At 40.5% G+C, this 22670-nt stretch overlaps 1 protein-coding gene across 1 annotated transcript in view; it reads left to right on the plus strand.

The window, feature by feature from the left end:
• The first annotated feature begins 2043 nt into the window (after window positions 1-2043).
• Window positions 2044-22670, plus strand: part of UBXN2B (UBX domain protein 2B) — a 30500-nt gene continuing 9873 nt past the window's right edge. Inside the window, exons 1-5 of the mRNA XM_040261264.1 lie at window positions 2044-2163; window positions 11015-11118; window positions 19899-20049; window positions 20834-20917; window positions 22229-22338. Coding sequence (XP_040117198.1) covers window positions 2080-2163; window positions 11015-11118; window positions 19899-20049; window positions 20834-20917; window positions 22229-22338 — 533 coding nt within the window. The 5' untranslated portion in view covers window positions 2044-2079. The remainder of the gene's footprint in view (window positions 2164-11014; window positions 11119-19898; window positions 20050-20833; window positions 20918-22228; window positions 22339-22670) is intronic.

The following is a 22670-nucleotide window of genomic DNA, read 5'->3' on the forward strand; positions in this document are numbered from 1 at the left end:
AATGTTATTCGTTCATTTGTTGATGGACATTTGGATAGTTTACAGTTTGGTGCTATTATGAGTAAAGCTTCTGTGAATATTTAGGTACAAATATTTTCATCAACATGTTTTCATTCCTCTTGGGTTAATACTTGGGAGGGTCAATGCTGGGTCTTAAGACAACTGAATGCTTAACTTTAGAAGAAACTATTTTCCAAAGTAGCTGCACCATTCTCCATTTCACCAGCATTGTAGGAGTTCCAGGCAGAAAGCCAGGACAAACACAGCTCATCTCGCTTGTTTCCCTTCTCTGTCACAGCACAGATCTGTACTGCCTGTAGTTCGGTGTCTGAAAATAATCGTTTCATTTATTTTGTCTAGTGTTTTCATTGTTGGGAGGGGAAGGCAAATCCAGTATCAGGAACACTGTCATGGCCAGAAACAAAGTCCACATGGGGAGCATCTTAAAAAATATGCCTGACTGGACTCCCATACTAATTAAATCTGAGTTCCTGCATTGCGAATGGGAGGGGAGTTCTTTGTGCATGAGCCTTGAGAATCATTGGCCCAGGGCATAATATTTGATCTTTTCACTAATGCAAGACCCCTCAGCACCTGTCCTGCAGGTTAAGCCATTAGGTATTTTACCAGCATGAACATGGTATTTCAAACCCATGCCTTTCCTTGTGGTCCTTTTAGGTTCAAAGTTTATCAGGAGCACTTATCCTTCAAGACTGGGGCAAAATGCCATTGGCTTTATGGGATATAAGGAAGATCCAGGGATTTCTAGGGCAGAATGTTGTACTAATTGAAAAAGATGGTTGTACTTATTGGACAAGATGTTGGACGAGATGGTTGGATGGCATCACCGACTCAACGGACGTGAGTTTGAGCAAACTCCTGGAGACAGTCAAGGACAGGGAAGCCTGGCATACTGCAGTCCATGGGGTTGCAGAGTGCGACACCACAGAGCGGCTGAACAACAAATATTGTACTAAAAAGAACATTGGGATAACCAACAAATGCAAGGCTTATCCGCTACCACCATTCACAACAGGGTGAATTTAGTGGTTACTTGTCGTCAGTTTTCCTCGGGTATAACACGGAATAACAATACTCACCTCCTAGAGCGGTAGACAAGAGAACACAAAGAACGCACCCAGCACGGTGTACGCAGCAGGTGCGAACAGAATATTTCCCTTCACACCCATATTCCACTCCTAACATTTCCTGCAAAGTTTTACTGCAAATGGCATTTACTCTGCTTATATCTCTTTTCCTCCGCTAGACTGTGATGTTTATAATGACCAGGACTACTTTCTTTTTACCTTTGTGTCTGGGGTCATAGAAAAAACCTGGGATAAGACAGGAGTCTGAACAAATCTCAGATGAATAAAGAGAATTTAGGAGTCTCTAGCTGTAATCGCTGGAGAAGGCAATGGCACCCCACTCCGGTACTCTTGCCTGGAAAATCCCATGGGCGGAGGAGCCTGGTGGGCTGCAGTCCATGGGGTCTCGAAGAGTCGGACACCACTGAGCGACTTGAGTTTCACTTTTCACTTTCATGCATTGGAGAAGGAAATGGCAACCCACTCCAGTGTTCTTGCCTGGAGAATCCCAGGGACGGGGGCGCCTGGTTGGCTGCGGTCTAAGGGGTCGCACAGAGTCGGACACGACTGACCCGACTTAGCAGCAGCAGCAGCTCAATAGCAAAGAGAGTTTACGGGGTTCTTTCTCAACAACACTTCACGCTTTGTGGACGACGCGCCACCCAATCCTCGGCAGGGAAACGAGAGAATGTGACCGAGATTGGAAAAGTAAGGTGGCACTTTCCATCAGATGGACTCTCCAGAAATCACTGTCACCACTGGGTGAAGAAATCCGCAACTCCGTGCTGCCCTTCTCAGGAGGGAAACTCTGAGCCAACTTCCTTTAAGGAAAGGAGCAGGACCGGACAGGTGGGCGGGCGCCGGAAGAGGGGCGCGCGGGGGGGCGGGGGAGGCGGGGGCGCACAGGGACCGCCCCGCCGCGCCGTTGCCAGGCAACCGGCCCCGGAAGTCGCGGGAGGTGCGTCGGCGGCGGCGCCGGGAGCGGTGAAAGATGGCGGAGGGCGGCGGCGGAGAGGCGGGCGAGGAGGAGCCGAGGGCGGCGGGGCCGCGGCCCCCAAGCGCGCGGGACTTGCAGGTGCGGCGGGGGAATGTGTGGGGCCGTTCCGGTCGCGGTCGAGCTTCCTCAGACCCGCCCGGGGACCGAACTCGGACTCCGTGGGTCTCCCCCGGGCTGCACGCCGGGCAGGGGCGTCGGGAGAAATGAGTGTCGGAGCCCCGCGCTCTCAGGTGTCCCGGCGGGGTTTCCCCTCCACCCCTCTTGCCGTTTAAGAAGCAGCTGTTGATTCCGAATGGCTTCTTTGAAGGGTCAGTTGAATGCTTCACTGGTTGACCCTCCGGTCAGACTTCTGCAGAAGGAAACTCTGAGGTGGCCGTGGGGAAGTCGAGTCACAAGGAAGCCGGTTTGGTCTTGTTTCTCTCGGATGCTGTTTCTGGCTTATTTAAGTGTAAAAATGGTTCCTTTTTAATCAGAGAGCTTTTCCCTTTCAGAATGAACTAAAAAAGTATTTCATCCTACGGCTCGCACCCTGGTCGGCTCGCACCCTGGTCGTAACTGCTATAGGGTAGAAAACATTGCACGTAGGAAACGGGGATGTAAAACTTTGTAATGTTACAGGACCTTGACATTAATGGCCTCAGTACCAGCGCCCCGAGTCTTGCTCTGCCAGATGCTTCACGCTACTCATGTCAGGGTGTTTTTTTAACTGTCCCCTTTGTAAGATGATTGATAAAAATTCAAACAGTAAAGATCTCTGTGTGCTCAATTGTGGTTTGCGACCCCATGGACTGTAGCCCGCCAGGTTCCTCTGTCCATGGGATTCTCCCGGCAAGAATACTGGAGTGGATTGCCATTTCCTTCTCCAGGGGATCTTCCCAACCCAGGGATCGAACCACCATCTCCTTCATTGGCAAGTGGATTCTTTACCACTGAGCCACGTGGGAAACCCCAGACGCCTATGGGGACTATAATTAAACATGAATGTCACTCCATCTACAAGGCTTGGTAGAAAAGGTCTGTTATAATTCTTTATTGTCACACCTTCATTCTGCTTCTTTAAACGAATGTATATTGACCACCTGCCCTGTAATATACTACTAAGCTCTGGGAATGCAGAGATAAATAGTACATCAAATCCACAGTTGGGGCTGGAACACTGTGGAAGGGCCTAGAAGCGTGAAAGGCATTTCTACCCATTGTTTGCCTAAATAAGATACACATGTGTTTAACATAACTCTTTTAAGATGGAGGATGATTGAGTGCCAGGATAAGCAGTGCATACAGTGATGAATTTGGAGAATGGAGTAATCAGTGTCAGCTTAGGAAACGAACTCAATGTATTGATAAAACATTTGCAGTATTTATGACTCGATTTAGTAGTAGTAAACAGAATCCAGGAGTAGGAAGGTTTCATCTCCCTCATCTTGTCTATTGAAGGCCAGCATCACTAAGACGCAGCATGTGCCCTTGGGGGAAAAATAGTGTTTCTGGTCAGAACAGCTTCAGCTTGCTTCTTGACCTTGCTGCTTAGTAGTTACGTGAGTATAGGAGAAATGTCCTAACTTCTCTGATCCTGTGTCTTTATTCATAAACTCAGGGTTGTTGATCACAGGTGTCAAAGATGAAATAAAGGAATGTCTATAAAGTGCCTCTTCAGTCCAGTATTACCCTGGCTCAGACTTGCTTACTAAATATTTGGTTCTTTTTCCCTTAAAGGAGAAAAATACTGTAACTTTGACTGGTTAGTCCATCTAATGCTATTAAGTTAAAACTATGTGACCTAATATCCTTTGTCTAATTTAAATCTATTTCTTCTTATGTGAAAAATGAGAATAGCTTGGTTAATGATCACCTCATACTTGTCAAATTTAGACTGAGTCCACTGGATTGATATGATTAACTGTTGGAAATGTTGTTGTAGATGTCGCTAATTTTGAGAATGCTTTCCTTTCCACCATCAATTAGAAAATAAACTTTTTTTTCCAGTCTCCTATCTACTTTACGGTAGGTAGATAACTGATTTTTATGAATGTGATTTGGCATTTCAAATACATTAAATATTGATAATGTTTATTTTAGAATTTAATAAGAATGTGAAGAATTTGCAAAGAAACCCCAGAACAAAAGAACCAAAGTAATGACATATGAAGAAATAGTGTGTATCAAAGGTTTAAAAGAATTGGATAATGTTCTTCTCCCCAGCTGGTTTCTTGGATAGTGAATATTTTTGGATTATCTTTTTATTGTTTAATCTAGCTGTGCTTATTTTAAGCATTACCCAGTTAGTTCAGTTTTCAGTAGATACTTCTTAATTTCCTGACAACTTGCTCTAAGAGTCTTTCACAGTGTTACTGAGGAGAGAAAGGTGATGTGTTACTAATTGGAACAAGCAGAAGTACTGCTCAGTGCCTATTTCTCAGCTGCTGTGCAGTGTAGGGTTTGTCAGCCTCTAAATTAGGAGAGATTTCCTCATTTACCACACCAGGAAAGATGGATGGTCGTCCCCCAAAAGCCTCCCAGCACAGTGAGCCTCTGACTCTAAAAGCAGAAATTGCCCGTGGGTCCCACATTGAGAGTAGATTTTATCTCCCTTCCTCCTCCAGAATTGGGAACATTTAAGGGGGAAGCTTGGGACAGGAGTGTTAGTGACAGTATGTAGGTACTCAGTTGTGTCCAACTCTTTGTAACCCCATAGTCTGCAGCCTGCCAGGCTTCTCTGTCAATGGGATTCTCCAGGCAAGAATACTGGAGTGGGTTGCCATTTCCTTCTCCAGGGGATCTTCCCTACCCAGGGATCGAACCCGCGTCTCTTCTATCTCCTGCACTGGCAGGTGGGTTCTTTTCCTCTGCACCACCTGGGAAGCTCCTGCTAAGTGATACTTGTTGTTCAGTCACTCATTTGTGTCCAACTCTCTGCGACTCCATGGACCACAGCACGCCAGGCTTCCCTGTCCTTCATCAACTCCTGGAGCTTACTCAAGCTCATGTGCATCGAGTTGGTGGTACCATCCAACCATCTCATCCTCTGTTGTCCCCTTCTCTTCCTGCCTTCCATCTTTCCCAGCATCAGGGTCTTTTCCAGTGAGTTGGCTCTTTGCATCAGGTGGTCAAAGTGTTGGAATTTCAGCTTCAGCATTAGTCCTTCCAATGAGTATTCAGGGTTGGTTTCCTTTAGGATTAACTGGCTTGACCTCCTTGTAGTCCAAGGGACTCTCAAGAGTCTTCTCCAACACCACAGTTCAAAAGCATCAGTTCTTTGGCACTCAGCCTTCTTTATGGTGCAGCTCTCACATTCATACGTGACTACTGGAAAAACCATAGCTTTGACTATTCAGATCTTTGTTGGCACAGTAATGACAAAGTGACAGTACTCAGCCCCAAAACCTCAGTGTTCATTAGTAGTTCTGAACGTCCTCAGAGCCCTTTGTCTCTTGTCATGCCCTTCCCTCTATCCACACACATGGAGTTAACAGATTAGGTACACTCTGTTCCAGATTTCCTCCAGAATGATATCAAAAGAAAAAGATTTCTGTTTTTATTTCTTTATTTCCGTATGGGTTGGAGTTGGGGAACAATTGGGGCTAACTTAAGCACTTACCAGGGTTTGGAATGGGTTTGGATGGGGCAGAGAAGAGAATTCTGTCAGTGAGAAAAGAGTAGGACTGTCTGGGACTTTCATCCTCTTGGTGTCAGTGTCCCTTATCCTTGGTTCTCAGTTTTAACGTGCATCAGAGTCACCTGAACGGTTTGCTCAAGCACAGGTTCTGAGCCCCACCCTGAGTTTCTGATTCTTTTGGTCCAGGGCGGGGCTTGAGCACCTGCAGTTTTAAAAGGCCCCCAGGTGATGCTGATGTCGCTCTTCTAGATTTAAGTCTGTATTATACCTTCTGGGCTTCCCAGGTGACTCGGGTAAAGAATCTGCCGTCCAGTACAGCAGATGCTGGTTCAGTCCCTGGGTTGGTAAGATCCCCTGGAGGTGGGCATGGCAGCCCACTCCAGTATTCTTGCCTGGAAAATCCCATGGACAGAGGAGCCTTGCAGGCTAAGGTCCACCAGGTAACAAAGAACAGGATGAGCGAGTAAACAATAACATTATACCTTCTGGCAGTTGTCTCTCTAAGACTGGGAGTTCCAGTACTTTGAATCTTTTGCTGTGTTGTTGATATTCTTATCCACAGTTTCAGGTTCTTTTCACACATTCATCACATTTCCAGTTCTAGAGAAAAAATTATCAGTGCTTACATACTTTATTCTCTCTGTGTGATTGAAATATTGCATAATTTAGTTGTTTAGCTCATGGAAATCTGTCCTGATAATTCACAGTGCATAATTATTTCACAATGCATATATTTTTATCTCTTTATTTGGCTGAGATTTTTCTGTCATTTTCTACTGGTTTTAACCAGTACATCAGTTTATTTTCTCTTCAGATATGGTGTCATTTGCTATGTCAAATAATATTAATTAGCTAATGAATTTATGCCATATGATGCTATAGGGACATCATGGATCCTGGCATTAATTCCCTTTAAATATCATTCATTTTCTTTTAAGTAAATGATGTGCCAAAAATAACTAGGACCTTTCAGCTAGTTGGACTCCCTGGTCTGATGTAATTTTCTCCATATTCCTATTTTATTAATATATGTTCCACACTTCATGGAGTCAGGCATTGTTTGCATTATTCATTTATTTTATAGAAGATTATTTGATCGACAGGGTTTATTCAGATCTTCTTCAAGCAAAAAACAAGGTACAAAACTATAGGAAGTTTTGAGTTTGCCAAAAAGTTCATTCGGTTTTTTTCCGTTAACAGCTTATGAAAAAAAAACCCAAACTTTTGTCCAACACAGTATCTCAGTTTTTAAATCTATAGCATAATTTATCTGCCCATATCTCTCTGTGATTCCTGTTGTGTTGTAGTATACATAATTTAACAAGAATTTTTTGGGTGCCTGTCCAGTTCTGCATTAGAAACAATTTGGGAAGCCTAAATTATAGTAGAGGGGATGAAATAGTAAGAAAAGTATACAAGTGATGAGAATGTAATATTTAATATGTGTCAATAATAGAATGCCATATGCTATAAGGATTTAGAAAAGATATATCACTTTAGTTAAGAAAACTAGAAAAGGCTTTGTCAAGGATGGCTATAATGGGCCTTTGACATACAGGTACCATTTCCATTGATGGAAGAATAGCATAAAAATAATTCATAGAGCAATATTATCATCTCATGAGGAAGCCCATAAAGGCATATGGTTTTGAAGAAAATTTTTGAAGGTAATTTCTGAAAACCTTGGGTTCAGGTAATTAGAGGGTCTATCTCTGTCCGTCTCTCTCATTTATTTTTTTGTGCATGGTGGGAGTGGTTTGTTACTCCCTTTTGGAGAAGATAAGGTAGGAAAAGATCATAGAAGATATATAGATAATACTGCAGCAAGAAAAATCTTGGGGAAAATGAAACAGTGATAAAAATCATTGTGGAGCAGTTTTTATTTATTTTATTTTATTTATTTATTTATTTATTTTTTAAAAGGGAGAAAAAATAAGTGAGTGTTTATTTTCTATTTTCTCTAATGAATCCTTTTAAAAGAAAAATTTTAATGTATTAGAATAAAACACTGTCTCATTTAAAACCAAAGAGGCTTTTTGTTTCTTTGTTTATAATCAGCTTCAGTGTGTGAAACAAGTTCTTAGAACACTAAACGGAAGTTCCCCATTTGAAAGCAAAAAAGACCAACCATATATAAGATAGAGGAAATCCAGTTTAGATCTGCTCCACTCCTTGCTTCCCATTAATTTGATTAGACCTCTTTAAACAAAATAAGTCACTCTCATCTTAAAGATATGGAAATATTTCCTTACTGGAAAGAAATAATGTAGTAAGTAAAGAAGTCAAGGAGTTCCCAGGTCATTCAGTGGTAAAGAAGATAGATAGATTAGTTACTCAGTCATGTCTGACTCTTTTTGACTCCATGGACTACGGATTGCCAGCCTCCTCTGTCCACGGGATTTCCCAGACAAGAATACTAGGATGAGTTGCCATTTCCTTCTCCAGATGATCTTCCCAACTTAGGGATGGAAACTGCATCTCCTGCACTGCAAGCAGATTCTGTACCATCTGAGCCACAGGGAAGCTCTAGCAGTAAAGAATTCACCTGCCAATGGACAGAGGAGCCTGTTGGGCTACAGTCCATGGGTCGATATAAGTCACACACAGCTTAGTGACTAAACAAGAATAACAACAGAAGCCAAGAGGGGAAACTTGATTTGGCTATTGTACATACTGCTGCAATGAACTTTGCGGTATATCAGCTCAGTTCAGTTCAGTCACTCAGTCATGTCCGACTCTTTGTGACCCCATGAATTGCAGCACACCAGGCCTCCCTGTCCATCACCAACTCCCGGAGTTCACTCAAACTCACGTCTATCGAGTCCGTGATGCCATCCAGCCATGTCATCCTCGGTCGTCCCCTTTTCCTCCTGCCCCCAATCCCTCCCCGCATCAGAGTCTTTTCCAATAAGTCAACTCTTGGCATGAGGTGGCCAAAGTACTGGAGTTTCAGCTTTAGCATCATTCCTTCCAAAGGACACCCAGGGCTGATCTCCTTCAGAGTGGACTGGTTGGATCTCCTTGCAGTCCAAGGGACTCTCAAGAGTCTTCTCCAACACCACAGTTCAAAAGCATCAGTTCTTTGGTGCTCAGCTTTCTTCACAGTCCAACTCTCACATCCATACATGACTACTGGAAAAACCATAGCCTTGACTAGACGGACCTTAGTCGGCAAAGTAATGTCTCTGCTTTTGAATATACTATCTAGGTTGGTCATAACTTTTCTTCCAAGGAGTAAGCGTCTTTTAATTTCATGGCTGCAGTCACCATCTGCAGTGATTTTGGAGCCCCAAAAAATAAAGTCTTGACACTGTTTCCACTGTTTCCCATCTATTTCCCATGAAGTGATGATGATCTTTGTTTTCTGAATGTTGAGCTTTAAGCCAACTTTTTCACTCTCCTCTTTGACTCTCATCAAGAGGCTTTTTAGTTCCTCTTCACTTACATATGTTTCCTCAAGTATGATTTTCTCCAGATACAAGCCCACGAGTGGGATTGTTGGATCCTGTGTGGCATGCTCGGCTGCTCAGTCATGTCCAACTCTTTGTGACCCCATGGACCATAGCCCAACCTGTTCCTCTGTCCACGGGATTTTCCAGGCAAGAATCCTGGAGTGCTTTGCCATTTTCTTCTCCAGGGGATCTTCCTGATCCAGGATCATATGGTAGTTTGTATAGCACAGGAAACTCTCTTCAATTTTCTATGATAACCAGGCTCCCCCATCCATGAAATTTTCCAGGCAAGACTCCTGGAGTAGGTTGCCATTTCGTACTCTGCTGCTGCTGCTGCTAAGTTGCGTCAGTCATGTCCGACTCTGTGTGACCCCATAGACGGCAGCCCACCAGGCTCTACCATCCTTGGGATTCTTCAGGCAAGAACACTGGAGTGGGTTGTTATTTCCTTCTCCAGTGCATGAAAGTGAAAAGTGAAACTGAAGTCACTCAGTTGTGTCTGACTCTTCTTGACCCCATGGACTGCAGCCTACCAGACTCCTTCATCCATGGGATTTTCTAGGCAAGAGTACTGGAGTGGGTTGCCATTGCCTTCTCCTTGTGGAGCAGTTTTTAATACTACCTTCTGGTGATGGAGCATTTGCCTTGTGCTTCACATACATGATGTAATCCCTTTATTGTAGACAGTAGAAGATGAGGGAACTAAAGCTCAGAGAAGTTAAATAATTTGCTTAAGCTCACACAGTAAGAACCTAAGTTAGGATTTTAATAAGATTCTTTTAGGCTACACTATACTTTTATGATTAAGGTTTCCTGCAAAATTAACATGATAGAAATATGAAAGTTGACATATGTGTATGGAGTGGCAGTCAAAAGTTAGGTGGGAAAAATAAAGCCTTTCAGTTTTGTTTCCTTGTTTCTTGCATATTTTAAAGGTTGACTAATAGAATCTTCAGAAAATTAACTTTGCCCCAGTTCCCTATTTTTCTTTTCCTACTGAGGACAGATTCCCTGGAGATTGTTTCATATTTCTCATGTTTCTAGGAGTACTTAATCCGAGTTTTGCAGGAGAGTTGTTTCTTGGTTTTTTTTTTTTTCCAAAGATTAGGGTCATGCCAGTTTTAATTGAATAGCCACAAGGGCCATTAAGGAAAGTCTTTGAGTTGTCCAAGGATGTCAAAAGTGGGAACAATATAACTTACACAATAATGAAATATTTTGATAATTTCTTAAAATTGCAGTTTCAAAAAGTATGCTTTGTTGATTTCATTTTGAAGAAGATATCCAGCCATATATCTATAAAGCATAATTTGGTAATACTGCTAACAGTTATATAAACTATATATATATATATATATTTCATTGTCTTTTATTTTTTAGAAGCTTATTTTCCTAAACTTTAGAAGTTTATATGTCTGGTAAACTTTTAAATAGAATAATTTTAAAATTGTTTTATGTACTCAGATTTTGAAAACTTGAAGAACTAAATGAAATATTTTCATGGGATCTAATGAGAGCAAGCTGAAATTAGTGTAAAACATCTTCAAGTATTTGTAAAAGAATTATAGTTCCAACTTTGAAACTAATCTGTTACCAAAATCGTTTTTGAAACTGTTAAATAGTTCATTGAAAGTAATTAAGCTATTATTGTAACTTTAATTTATGCTACTATGTGTGACATTTTAGTGAGAGCTGCAGTGGTTTTATTTTGGAAGGGAGTCATCTTCTGAAATAGCAGCCTTCATTTTTCATTAAAAATCTTGACTACTCAATTACAAGTTAATTTTCTACTCCTAACTTTTTGTACAGAGAGTTTATTTCTAATGTTTTTATACTTTATAACAAATCTGTTATTCTGTAGTTGGCCTTGGCAGAATTATATGAAGATGAAGTGAAATGCAAAGCTTCCAAATCTGATAGACCTAAAGCTACAGCCTTTAAAAGCCCACAGACAGCACCTCAAAGGTAAGTTTTGTTTTGTTTTTCAAACTTGTATCCCTTTTTAGTTCACTAATCCCACATTATTTTAAATGGCCTTGGGAGTTTTTTAACTATAATTTCTTAAATATTTTTAGGTACTATTTCTGAAACTATAATAGAAAGTGAGAAGAAAATTTTGGGAAAATTATCTTAAATACTTAATGTTTTGATAGACCTCACATAGCATAATATACTGAGTAGTATTTTTCTTGGGCACTGTGGTTCTATTTTGAGTCATAGGATTCATTGAGGATCTGATAAAAGCTACACCCTCTTTCCCCTAGAACATTTATGTACAGCTTTGTCCGTCATTTTTAAAGGTTTGTGTGTTTCTTAAAGTCCATCTATGGAACCCGTATATGCGTTTTGTTCTCCATTTAAGAATCTGTGACTTCAGTCTTTCCTTCCATTGGAAGATGATACATCTAATAGTGATAGATAGTATTTGCTGTTGTTAAAACCCCTGAACTATAAAAAGAACCAACAGTGAAGATTTAAGAGATGGAAACCAGGTATATTTTATTGTCATGAGTTTTCTTATTTCCATGTATATATTTGTTAATGTCTTTTTAGTACACAAATCTCATTACTAGGGAGAAACTTGAATTTCCCCACTACATCTCATTCTCAGACAGTCTTTTATTTTTCCAGAAGTTGAAAAATTCACTGGAAATTACTTTTTCTGTTTGTCACTATTCTGCCTGCCTTCTTCCTATAGGGGAGATAAAATGACCTATCTTTTCTTCCAGACCTGAATGGAAAGAATAACACTTATATTTATAATTTTCACCCCAACTTTTTATTTTACAATTTTTCAAATACATAGATAATCAAAAGATTAGGGTAATGAACATATACTGTGTCTGCTCCAATATTCACCAGTTGTTTATATGCTATAGCAGTTCATTGGTGCACACACTCTTTGTTACTCAACCACTTGAAAGTAAATTGTAGCCGAGATAGCACTTCATCCCTAGAGGCTGCAGTCCACACCCCCTGATAACGTCTCACACCTTAGAAAATGAGCGCTAACTGCATGTCATTTAATACGTAGTCCATAATCAGATACTCTTAGAGGCTTTGAGGATTTCGGAGTCATACATTTCACTGATGATGCCTATTTTAAATCTGAATCCAGAGCATTCTTCCCACCTTTCCATTGTCTGCTTTTAGCTCATCTGCTTAAAGCTTATTATGTTGACATTGAAGAGCTGGGCCCAGATGTCTTATAAAATGTCCCACATTCAAGGTCACTGTTTCCTCACAATTAGATTCTTGTTAAACATGCTTGTCAAGAGTCTCTTGTTAAACATGCTTGTCCGGAGTACTACTTAGTGATATTTTCTGCTGTGTATTATCTTACACTGGGAGCCATATGGTTTCGGGTTCCCCTACTCTTGCTGCCCTGTTCACTCGGTTAGGGTGCTGACTGCCACCATCACTCCACCAGAAGGTACAGTCTTTCCTTTATTGTGTGCAGATTGGTCATCTTGGCACAGCCTGAATATCCTTCCCTTTCACTTAAGTTTATCTGATATATATATACACACGGATATATGTATAATATATGTATTATATATGTGTGTGTATATATATGTATAATATATATTATACACAGACGTTTATATAATGTGTATGTATTATATATACACAGACATTTATATAATATATATGTATTATATAGGCATTTATATAATGTATATTATGTATACACATTTATATAATACATATGTGTTATATATACACAGACATATATATATTTTAGCTGCTTTCTTAATTTGTACAGTCTCTGAAACTTTGAAAGTGCTTAAAATATTAATGTACCAAAGTTTTACTCATAAGTTATTTGACTGTTCTTCCCCAATTTGAACCAGTTTTTGAATGACTTGATTTGCTGGTATAAAAAATCAAAATATTTGACTTCTTAAGATTAGTACATTAATATTTTCCTTAAGGATTCAAATATAATCCTTAAAATATTTCAGTGAATTGTTTTCTCTTTTATTTTATGCTGACACAGTGTTGCCATTAATGTTTACAATTTGATAAGGCAATTTTTAAGGACTTAGTGCCTCAGATATGATTTCTAGAATTATTTGTCCAAAAGGAGGAGCTGCATTAAATATATTGAGGCTTATGCTATGTTTGATCCGCTTGAAATACAACTACAAACCAAATTATTGGCCATCTTTTCTTTTTGCTAAGTGTGATATTTTTGAATAGAAAGTGTGCGGTTCTGTTGGCTTCACATTTGGCAATGACATCTGCCTGATGTCATTGCGTGTCTGCTGCAGAAGTGGTCCACCTTCTTGGACAACTTTAAATATCAAAACATGCATCTGTTCATTGTTGTTTTAAGCCAGTATATTTTCACTGTGACCATCATGTGAGCTTTCAGTAGTCTAGACATAACTTGATCTGTTTTAAAGAAAATGAAAGACAGGATCTACAGAAAAGTTCACAGAAGACAACCTGACACCTGCTTTTACATATTCATCCACAAAAGGTTCTCTGTCACAAATAGGACTTTAAAAATGTAACTCTTCTTCTTCAAAAATACAAGAACTTAAAAAAGTGTTCCCTACAAGTCATTAGATCCTAGTATGGTTTTGCGAATTTAGTGAGACAGTTGTCCACAATATCTGGCACAGTGTGGATACCTGGCTGGGCCTTTAAAAATGACTAGAAGATAACGGACAGAATAGGCCTAGAAGGAAAAAGTAATAAAAATGACAGGAGGGAGCTGAAGAGGAGTGGCAGAACTTGGGTAGCCTCGTGGCAGGTGAGGATGGACAGGCGGGGTGCTTCCAGGGCCTACTTCATTGATGTGGGGCCTCTGTGCACATCCAGAGAACCTCACTGGGAAGGGCCTCGAGCTTGCTTTAATGCTTTGCTCTTCAGTTCAGTCACTCAGTCGTGTCCAACTCTTTGCAACCCCATGTACTGCAGCATGCCAGGCTTCCCTGTCCATCACCAACTCCCAGAGCTTGCTCAAACTCATGTCCATCGAGTTGGTGATGCCATCCAACCATCTCATCCTCTGTCCTCCCCTTCTTCTCCTGCCTTCAATCTTTCCCAGCATCAGGGTCTTTTCCAGTGAGTCAGTTCTTTGCATCAGGTGGCCAAAGTTTTGCAGTTTCAACTTCAGCATCAGTCCTTCCAATGAATATTCAGAACTGATTTCCTTTAGGATTGACTGATTTGATCTCACTGTCCAAGAGACTCTCAAGAGTCTACACCAACACCACAGTTCAAAAGCGTCGATTCTTTGGCGCTCAGCTTTCTTTATGGTCCAACTCTCACATCCATACAAGACTACTGGAAAAACCACAGCTTTGAAATACAGACCTTTGTTGGTAAAATAATGTCTCTGCTTTTTAAATATGCTGTCTAGGTTGGTCATAGCTTTCCTTCCAAGGAGCCAAGCGTCTTTTAATTTCATGGCTGCAGTCACCATCTGCAGTGATTTTTGGAGCGCAAGAAATTAAAGTCTGTCATTGTTTTCACTATTTCCCCAACTATTTGCCATGAAGTGATGGGAGCAGATGCCATGATCTTAGTTTTTTGAATGTTAAGTTTTAAGCCAGATTTTTCACACTCCTCTTTCATCAAGAGACTCTAGTTCTTCTTTGCTTTCTGCCGTAAGAGTGGTGTCATCTCATATCTGAGGTTATTGATGTTTCTCCCGGCAATCTTGATTCCAGCTTGTGCTTTATCCAGCCCAGCATCTTGCTGGATGTACACTGCATATAAGTTAAATAAGCAAGGTGACAATATACAACCCTGACTTACTCCTTTCCCAATTTGAAACCAGTCCATTGTTCCACGTCTGGTTTTAGCTGTTGCTTCTTGACTTGCATACAGATTTCTCAGGAGGCAGGTAGGGTATTGTGGTGTTCCCATCTCTTTAAGGATTTTCCACAGTTTGTTGTGATCCACACAGTTAAAGGCTTTAGTGTAGTCAGTGAAGCAGAAGTAGATGTTTTTCTAAAATTCTCTTGCTTTTTCTATGATCCATTGGGTTTGGCAGTTTGATCTCTGGTTCCTCTGCCTTTTCTAAATCCAACTTGAAGATCTGGAAGTTCTTGGTTTACATACTGTTGAAGCCTCGCTTGGAAAATTTTGAGCATTACTTTGCTAGCATGTGAGATGAGTGCAATTGTGTGGTAATTTGAACATTCTTTTGCATTGCCTTTCTTTGAGATTGGAATGAAAACTGACCTTTTCCGGTTTTCATTTGCTGGAAAACTTTGCTCTTACTCTCTTGAAATTCTTAACACATTTTGAACAGGAGACTCCCACTTTCATTTTGGTGCTGGGCTCTCAAATTACATGTCCAGTCCTGGATGCTGCCACAGCACAGCCAGCCTGGAACGCCAAGGAAAGCTGTGCTTATGTGGAAAGGGGAAAGCCAGTGTATGGTTTTACTGTAAATTTTACAATAAAAATTATAGTAATAAAAACTTTGTTTCTAGTCATAGGTGCACCTCAGTTGTTTTTCTCCTCTCTGTTCTAATAAGATTTTGGCAGTGGACAAGTCTTTTAATTCCTTAAACTTCAGTATTTCTTATTTGTACAGTGGAGTTAATGCCATTTTTATGAGGATTAAATGAACACTTGATAAATGTTCAGTTCAGTTCAGTCACTCAGTCGTGTCCAACTCTTTGCGACCCCACGAATCGCAGCATGCCAGGCCTCCCTGTCCATCACCATCTCCCGGAGTTCACTCAGACTCATGTCCATCAAGTCCGTGATGCCATCCATCTTTGAGATGAGATGCCAGCCATCTCATCCTCAGTCGTCCCCTTCTCCTCCTGCCCCCAGTCCCTCCCAGCATCAGCGTCTTTTCCAATGAGTCAACTCTTCTCATGAAGTGGCCAAAGTACTGGAGCTTCAGCTTTAGCATCATTCCTTCCAAAGAAATCCCAGGGTTGATCTCCTTCAGAATGGACTGGTTGAATTTCCTTGCAGTCCAAGGGACTCTCAAGAGTCTTCTCCAACACCACAGTTCAAAAGCATCAATTCTTCGGGGCTCAGCCTTCTTCACAGTCCAACTCTCACATCCATACATGACCACAGGAAAAACCATAGCCTTGACTGGACAGACCTCAGTCGGCAAAGTAATGTCTCTGCTTTTCAATATACTATCTAGGTTGGTCATAACTTTTCTTCCAAGGAGTAAGCATCTTTTAATTTCATGGCTGCAGTCACCATCTGCAGTGATTTTGGAGCCCCCCAAAATAAAGTCTGACACTGTTTCCACTGTTTCCCCATCTATTTGCCATGAAGTGATGGGACTGGATGCCATGATCTTCGTTTTCTGAATGTTGAGCTTTAAGCCAACTTTTTCACTCTCCTCTTTCACTTTCATCAAGAGGCTTTTTAGATAAATGTTCGTTATTATTATAATACCTTTAGAAAAATAGGACTGGCAGTACCATATTAAATAAAGAGTAATGGGGAAAACAAGATAAGAAGACGTCAAGAAAAAAACAACTGCAGTGATCCCAAAGAGTATTCTGGTAAAATTTAGGATTAGGATTAGGGTGGTGTCAGTGGAATGGAGGAGAAAGGGTGACATTGGTGTGGATACTTTCAAAAGAATTTATTGTAGAAACATGATGATGTGGAATAGAAATGTGGTGACATGGAAAAGAGAGTAAGAGAATGGGAGAGAACTCTGAAAAGTTCTTAATCTAGTACCTAAGGAAAATGTGATTGTTCATGGGAAGAGATGAACTGGATTCAAGTAGGTGCTTTTCTTTTTTTTTTTTTTTAATTTATTTATTTATTTTTAATTTTTACTTTACAATTCTGTATTGGTTTTGGCATAGATTGACATGAATCCACCACAGGTGTACATGCGTTCCCAAACATGAACCCCCCTCCCACCCCCCTCCCCACAACATCTCTCTGGGTCATCCCCGCGCGTCAGCCCCAAGCGTGTCATATCCTGCATCAGACATAGACTGGCATTTCGATTCTTACATGATATTATACATGTTTCAATGCCATTCTCCCAAATCATCACACCCTCTCCCTCTCCCTCTGAGTCCAAAAGTCCACTATACACATCTGTGTCTTTTTTGCTGTCCTGCACACAGGGTCATCATTGCCATCTTCCTAAATTCCATATATATGTGTTAGTATACTGTATTGGTGTTTTTCTTTCTGGCTCACTTCACTCTGTATAATCGGCTCCAGTTTCATCCATCTCAGCAGAACTGATTCAAATGTATTCTTTTTAATGGCTGAGTAATATTCCATTGTGTATATGTACCACAGCTTTCTTATGCATTCATCTACTGATGGACATCTAGGTTGTTTCCATGTCCTGGCTATTATAAACAGTGCTGCAGTGAACATTGGGGTACATGTGTCTCTTTCAATTCTGGTTTCCTCAGTGTGTATGCCCAGCAGTGGGATTGCTGGGTCATAAGGCAGTTCTATTTGCAATTTTTTAAGGAATCTCCACACTGTTCTCCCTAGGTGCTTTTCAATTCAGCACTGGACCATAAGTAAGAGGCTCTTAAAACCTATATTTGAGAGTCTTGCCTACAGAGGAAGTTGTTATCTCTGGGCAGAGACAATGATGATCAGATTAGTTGAAATAGAGCAAGAGAGAAGTAAGTATGTAGGCATACTTATGAAAGAGGCGAAAGATGGATTGTGGATCTAAATATAAAAGGGAAACAATAAAATTTCTGGAAGAAAATAGACCTCAAGGCAGGCAGAGATTTCTTATACTGGTAATAAAAACTCAGAGGCCATAAAGAAGTTAGTAAATCTTTTCCTGTGAGGTCTTTCTCACCGAGACTGAGAGGAAGGAGCTTTGTAACTTGGCTCTTGAGATTAGGGACCCAGGACCGCAGGGAGAGCCTGCAGCAGAAGCTCTCCACTCCTTCCCCTTCCCTCCTTCTCCCTTCCCCTTCCCTTTTCATACTGCCATTTAAGGCATCAGCTGTCAGGCTCTTTCTTGCCCTGTTGTTCAGGCTGTGTCCGACTCTTTGCAACCCCATCAAGCATACCAGGCCTCCCTGACTTTCACCATCTACTGGAGTTTGCTCAAACTCATGTCCATTGAGTCGGTGATGCCATCCAACCATCTCATCCTTTGTCACCCACTTCTCCTGTATTCAGTCTTTCCCAGCATTATTTTCCAATGAGTCAGCTGTTCACATCAGGTGGCCAAAGTATTTGAGCTTCAGCATCAATCCTTCCAATACGTATTCAGGGTTGATTTCCTTTACGTATTCAGGGTTGATTTCCTTTAGGGTTGACTGGTTTGATCTCCTTGCTGTCCAGGGAACTCTCAAGAGTCTTCTCCAGCACCATAGTTTGAAAGTATCAATTCTTTGGCACTCAGCGTTTTTTATAGCTCTCACATCCCTACATGACTACTAGCTTCTTGCACGGACCCTAGTCTCAAAGCCAACCATGGCAGTGCCTGGCCTTGGTTTGTTGCATGGGGCCCTCTGAGGATCAGCTTGGCAGGAGGGCTTCGTTTGGCTCCTGTTCTGGCTAAACTTGGACCTCAGGTGCCTCCCCAGGGCACCAGGAGCTTGGAGTCCACCCAGCCGCCCCCAGCTGTGAACCAGCCTTGTTAGTGTGGTTCTGCTGGTGTCCACTGTTCTCCTCTTGGATCTTTCCTCCACGGACAGTGAGTTGAGAGCAGAGCTTCCCTTCCCTTTCCTGTTTTGTTTTGCATGAACTCATTTGGAGAAAGCCTTGAAGGTGACTCTATCCCTGGTCTTTAGCGCTGATAGAATTTTCCCCCTCAGTTTGATTTTCTGAGTCAGTTCAGTGTAGATTGGGAACTGGACTGGAAGGTATGGGTGGTTAAGGAAATGAGCTTTGATTTTCATCTTATTCTGAAAATCTCCATGTTTATATTTTATTGGTTATATTTTCTGACATTCTTGATTGGAAAAAATCTTGAAAGATAAAATAGTGTACTAATTTATGTGAAGGAAACTTTTATGAGGAAATAGAAAAGAGGAGAAATGATTCACTGCATAGTTAACACACTGAGAAAATTGTGGTCTGAATTATTTACCTTTAACATAGTGAAAAAGTGTGAAAGTGTTAGTCACTCAGTCATGTCCGACTCTTTGTGACCTCGTGGACTGTAGCTCACCAGGCTCCTCTGTCCATGGGATTCTCCAGGCAAGAGTACTGGAGTGGGTTGCCATTCCCTTCTTCAGGGATCTAACCCAGGCTTCCTGCATTGCAAGCAGATTCTTTATCTGAGCCACCAAGGAAGCCCTTTAACACTGGGAGATTTCAACCTTTAACATGGGGGGAGGTTAATTTTTCAGTCAGAGCTCTCTGAGGAATAAACTCTGTGTAGGCTTGTGGATTTAGATGTTCATATCGTCTAAATCTAGAGGGCTCTTCACTAACCAGGTCCTATGAAATGTGGGTCCCTTTGGGGAGGAGACTTAGCTTCTTGCTGTCAGCAGTGCTTTCCCAGGATCACATGGATAGACAGCAGTCACAGAGGGGGAGGGAGGAAGAGGCAAGCTAGTTCTCAGGTGGCATGCTGAGCCTGCTACCAGCATTTCCTCAAACTCCATGAGAAAGTAGATGAATGAACTCTTTACTTCTTAATTCTTTGATCCCGATTTTAAAATTAAGTACTTCCACAAAAGCCATAGAAATGGCTCTCTTTAAATAAGTCATTTCCTAAGACTGTTTAGTCTTTTGCTTTAAAGTAGTTTATGCTTACATTCTGTTTTTATTCATGAACTTTACAATGTTTAAAGGTTCTATTCAAGTGAGCATGAATGCAGTGGATTACATATAGTTCAGCCTTCAACTGGGAAAATTGTGAATGAACTTTTCAGAGAGGCGAGGGAACATGGGGCCGTCCCTCTGAATGAAGCCACAAGAGCCTCGAGTGATGACAAATCTAAGGTAAGGGCTGAAGTTTTAAAACTAAATATGCTATCAGTATACTTGATCTGCTGTAGATTTTTATATTATTTGCAGACACTATTTCTCTAACTGTATATTTCTGTTTCACATATTTCCATTATTTTTCAGTCTATAACTTTCTATTAATCAAAAATTAAAGCAGTTTCTTAACATTTCTATGAATGTGATGAATGTGATGATTAAAAACCCGTATATGATATGAATGTTTTTACTTCATAAGCTACCTCACCTGAAAAATAGAAGAGCTTGTGATTAGTGTAACAAAATTAAAAGTGCAGTTCAGTTGATTCATTACAGTTGAATCAAAGCTGCTTATAAAATAAGTATGGAGCTTTTCTTCTGGGTAATTTATACTGACTTTATTAAATTCTTCCTTTCTCTATGAAGCTCTTAATGATTTGTCAAATATGATTCAAGAATTATAATTTTATTATAAGACTTGTTATAAAATATTAATGGTGAGTTTTAAAAGCCTGTTTCTACTTAAAAATATTATTTCAGTGTATGAATGTATTTCCTAATTTAAGATTGGCATAAGTTATTTCAGCTTCTGAGTCACTCGTGTTTTTATGGGAAGAAAATAATATACTAGAGTATACATCTCTGTAACATAAGACCTTTATTTTAATGTAAAAATTTCCTGGAAAGTATAAACCAGTGTGGCTAATTATAATTGATCTAGTTTTAAAATATATATCATATATTATCATACATTTTGCTTTAATAAGACTGAATTTTTAACCCACTTGCTGTGTGTTTTTAGTCTTTTACAGGTGGCGGATACAGATTGGGTAATTCCTTTTGTAAGCAGTCTGAATACATCTATGGAGAAAATCAGTTGCAAGATGTAGGTACAGTAATAAAAATCAGAAATTCTTCATTTTTGCTGCTAGTTACTACTGTTTGTTATAAAATTAAAAATTGAAAATCTTTTCCTGTTATTTTTTGAAGTATTGATTAAAAAGACTAATGTCTAAGTTTTCAGATTCAAATTTTGTGTTTTGTATCTCAGCTGTGCCTTGCACTTAGAGATATATAACCGTTTGTGAAAGAATGTATCATTCACTGTCAAAATGAGTTACATAAATGTTATAATAATTATTATAAACGGCATACCATCATGGTATAGAATTACCTGAGTTATATACATAGAAACATTGGGCTTCCCAGGTGACCCAAGTCATATTCAGTCACCTGCCAATACAGGAGACACAAGAGACGTGGGTTCGATCCCTGATTGGGAAGATCCCCTGGAGAAGGCGATGGCAGTCCACTCCAGTCTTGTTTCCTGGAGAATCCCATGGACAGGGGAACCTGGCAGGCTACAGTCCACATGGTTGGAAAGAGTTGGACACAACATGTACGCACAAACGTAGAAATGCCTAAAGTCAGTCTTTGTTTTTGCTTTTTGAAATTTTGGAGTTAACTGTCTCATTTTCAACATGATGAATAGTTTACTTTGGAGGGTCGCTGGAGATTCCATCGTGCTCCCTGGCATGAAGCAGAGAAGAATATGAGTACAGATGAAGGGGAAGAGTGGGTGTGGAGAGGCAGTGGCTTCTCTCATGACTTTGATCTTCTCAATGAACTAGAAATAATTGTACTTCAAGGCCAGGCTCCAACAGTGGCACCTTTGATATTTCAGCCATTGTCAGTTTGTTAAGCCAAATACAAATCTCAGGAAGCACACATGGTTCCATTTATGTCTTTATTTGACCTGAATAAAGTAAAGGATAGTATAAAAAGCTTTGTATATATTTTTAAATATTTGATTGTTTTTTTCTTTTTAATTTATTTTTGGCTGCATTGAGTCTTCAGTGCTGCACGGGCTTTCTATAGTTGAAGCGAATGGGGGCTACTCTCTAGTTGCGGTGTACAGGCTTCTCATTGCAGTGGGTTCTCTTGTGGAGCACAGGCTTTAGAGCTTGGACTCAGTAATTGTGGCACATGGACTTCGTTGCCCTGCAGCACATGGGATCTTAGCTCCCCCACCAGGGGTCGAACCCGTTTCCTTAGCATTGGCAGGCAGGTTCTTAACTGCTGGACCACCAGGGAAGTGTATACTTCATACTATAAGTAAGTAGTAAATAACATGTTTGAAAATTAAAATTGTGTAATGCAGGCACATTCTTGTATTTCTTTTTTCTATGCTCGAAAGGTTCAAATTTTGCTTAAACTGTGGAGCAATGGTTTCAGCTTGGATGATGGAGAATTGAGACCTTACAGTGACCCAACAAATGCCCAGTTTCTGGAGTCTGTTAAGAGAGGGTAAGATACGTTACTTAGATTTTGTCTATTACTGAGGGTGGAAGTTTTGTTTGTTTTTTTAAACAGACCACCAATCAGAAGTGCTCCACTGGTTTTTAAGAGTGAAATACTGGAATATATTCTGTAAATAGTTGCTCGGGGGGAGGGTATTTTAAGTATATAAAGGACACGTTGGTATCTATAAGTCACTGGTTCTTAACTTGGTGGGGGGAGCAGTGGATATTGGTTCCTTTTAAAATCTCGTGAAGCTATGGTCCCAGTTCTGAGAAGCAGCATCGTGGTGTCATGAATTTATGAATTGATCAGTAGGTGTCTGCCCATCTGCTAAGCCG

The sequence above is a fragment of the Oryx dammah genome, unplaced genomic scaffold (assembly GCF_014754425.2).
Source record: "Oryx dammah isolate SB20612 unplaced genomic scaffold, SCBI_Odam_1.1 HiC_scaffold_19, whole genome shotgun sequence".
Lineage (NCBI taxonomy): Eukaryota > Metazoa > Chordata > Mammalia > Artiodactyla > Bovidae > Oryx > Oryx dammah.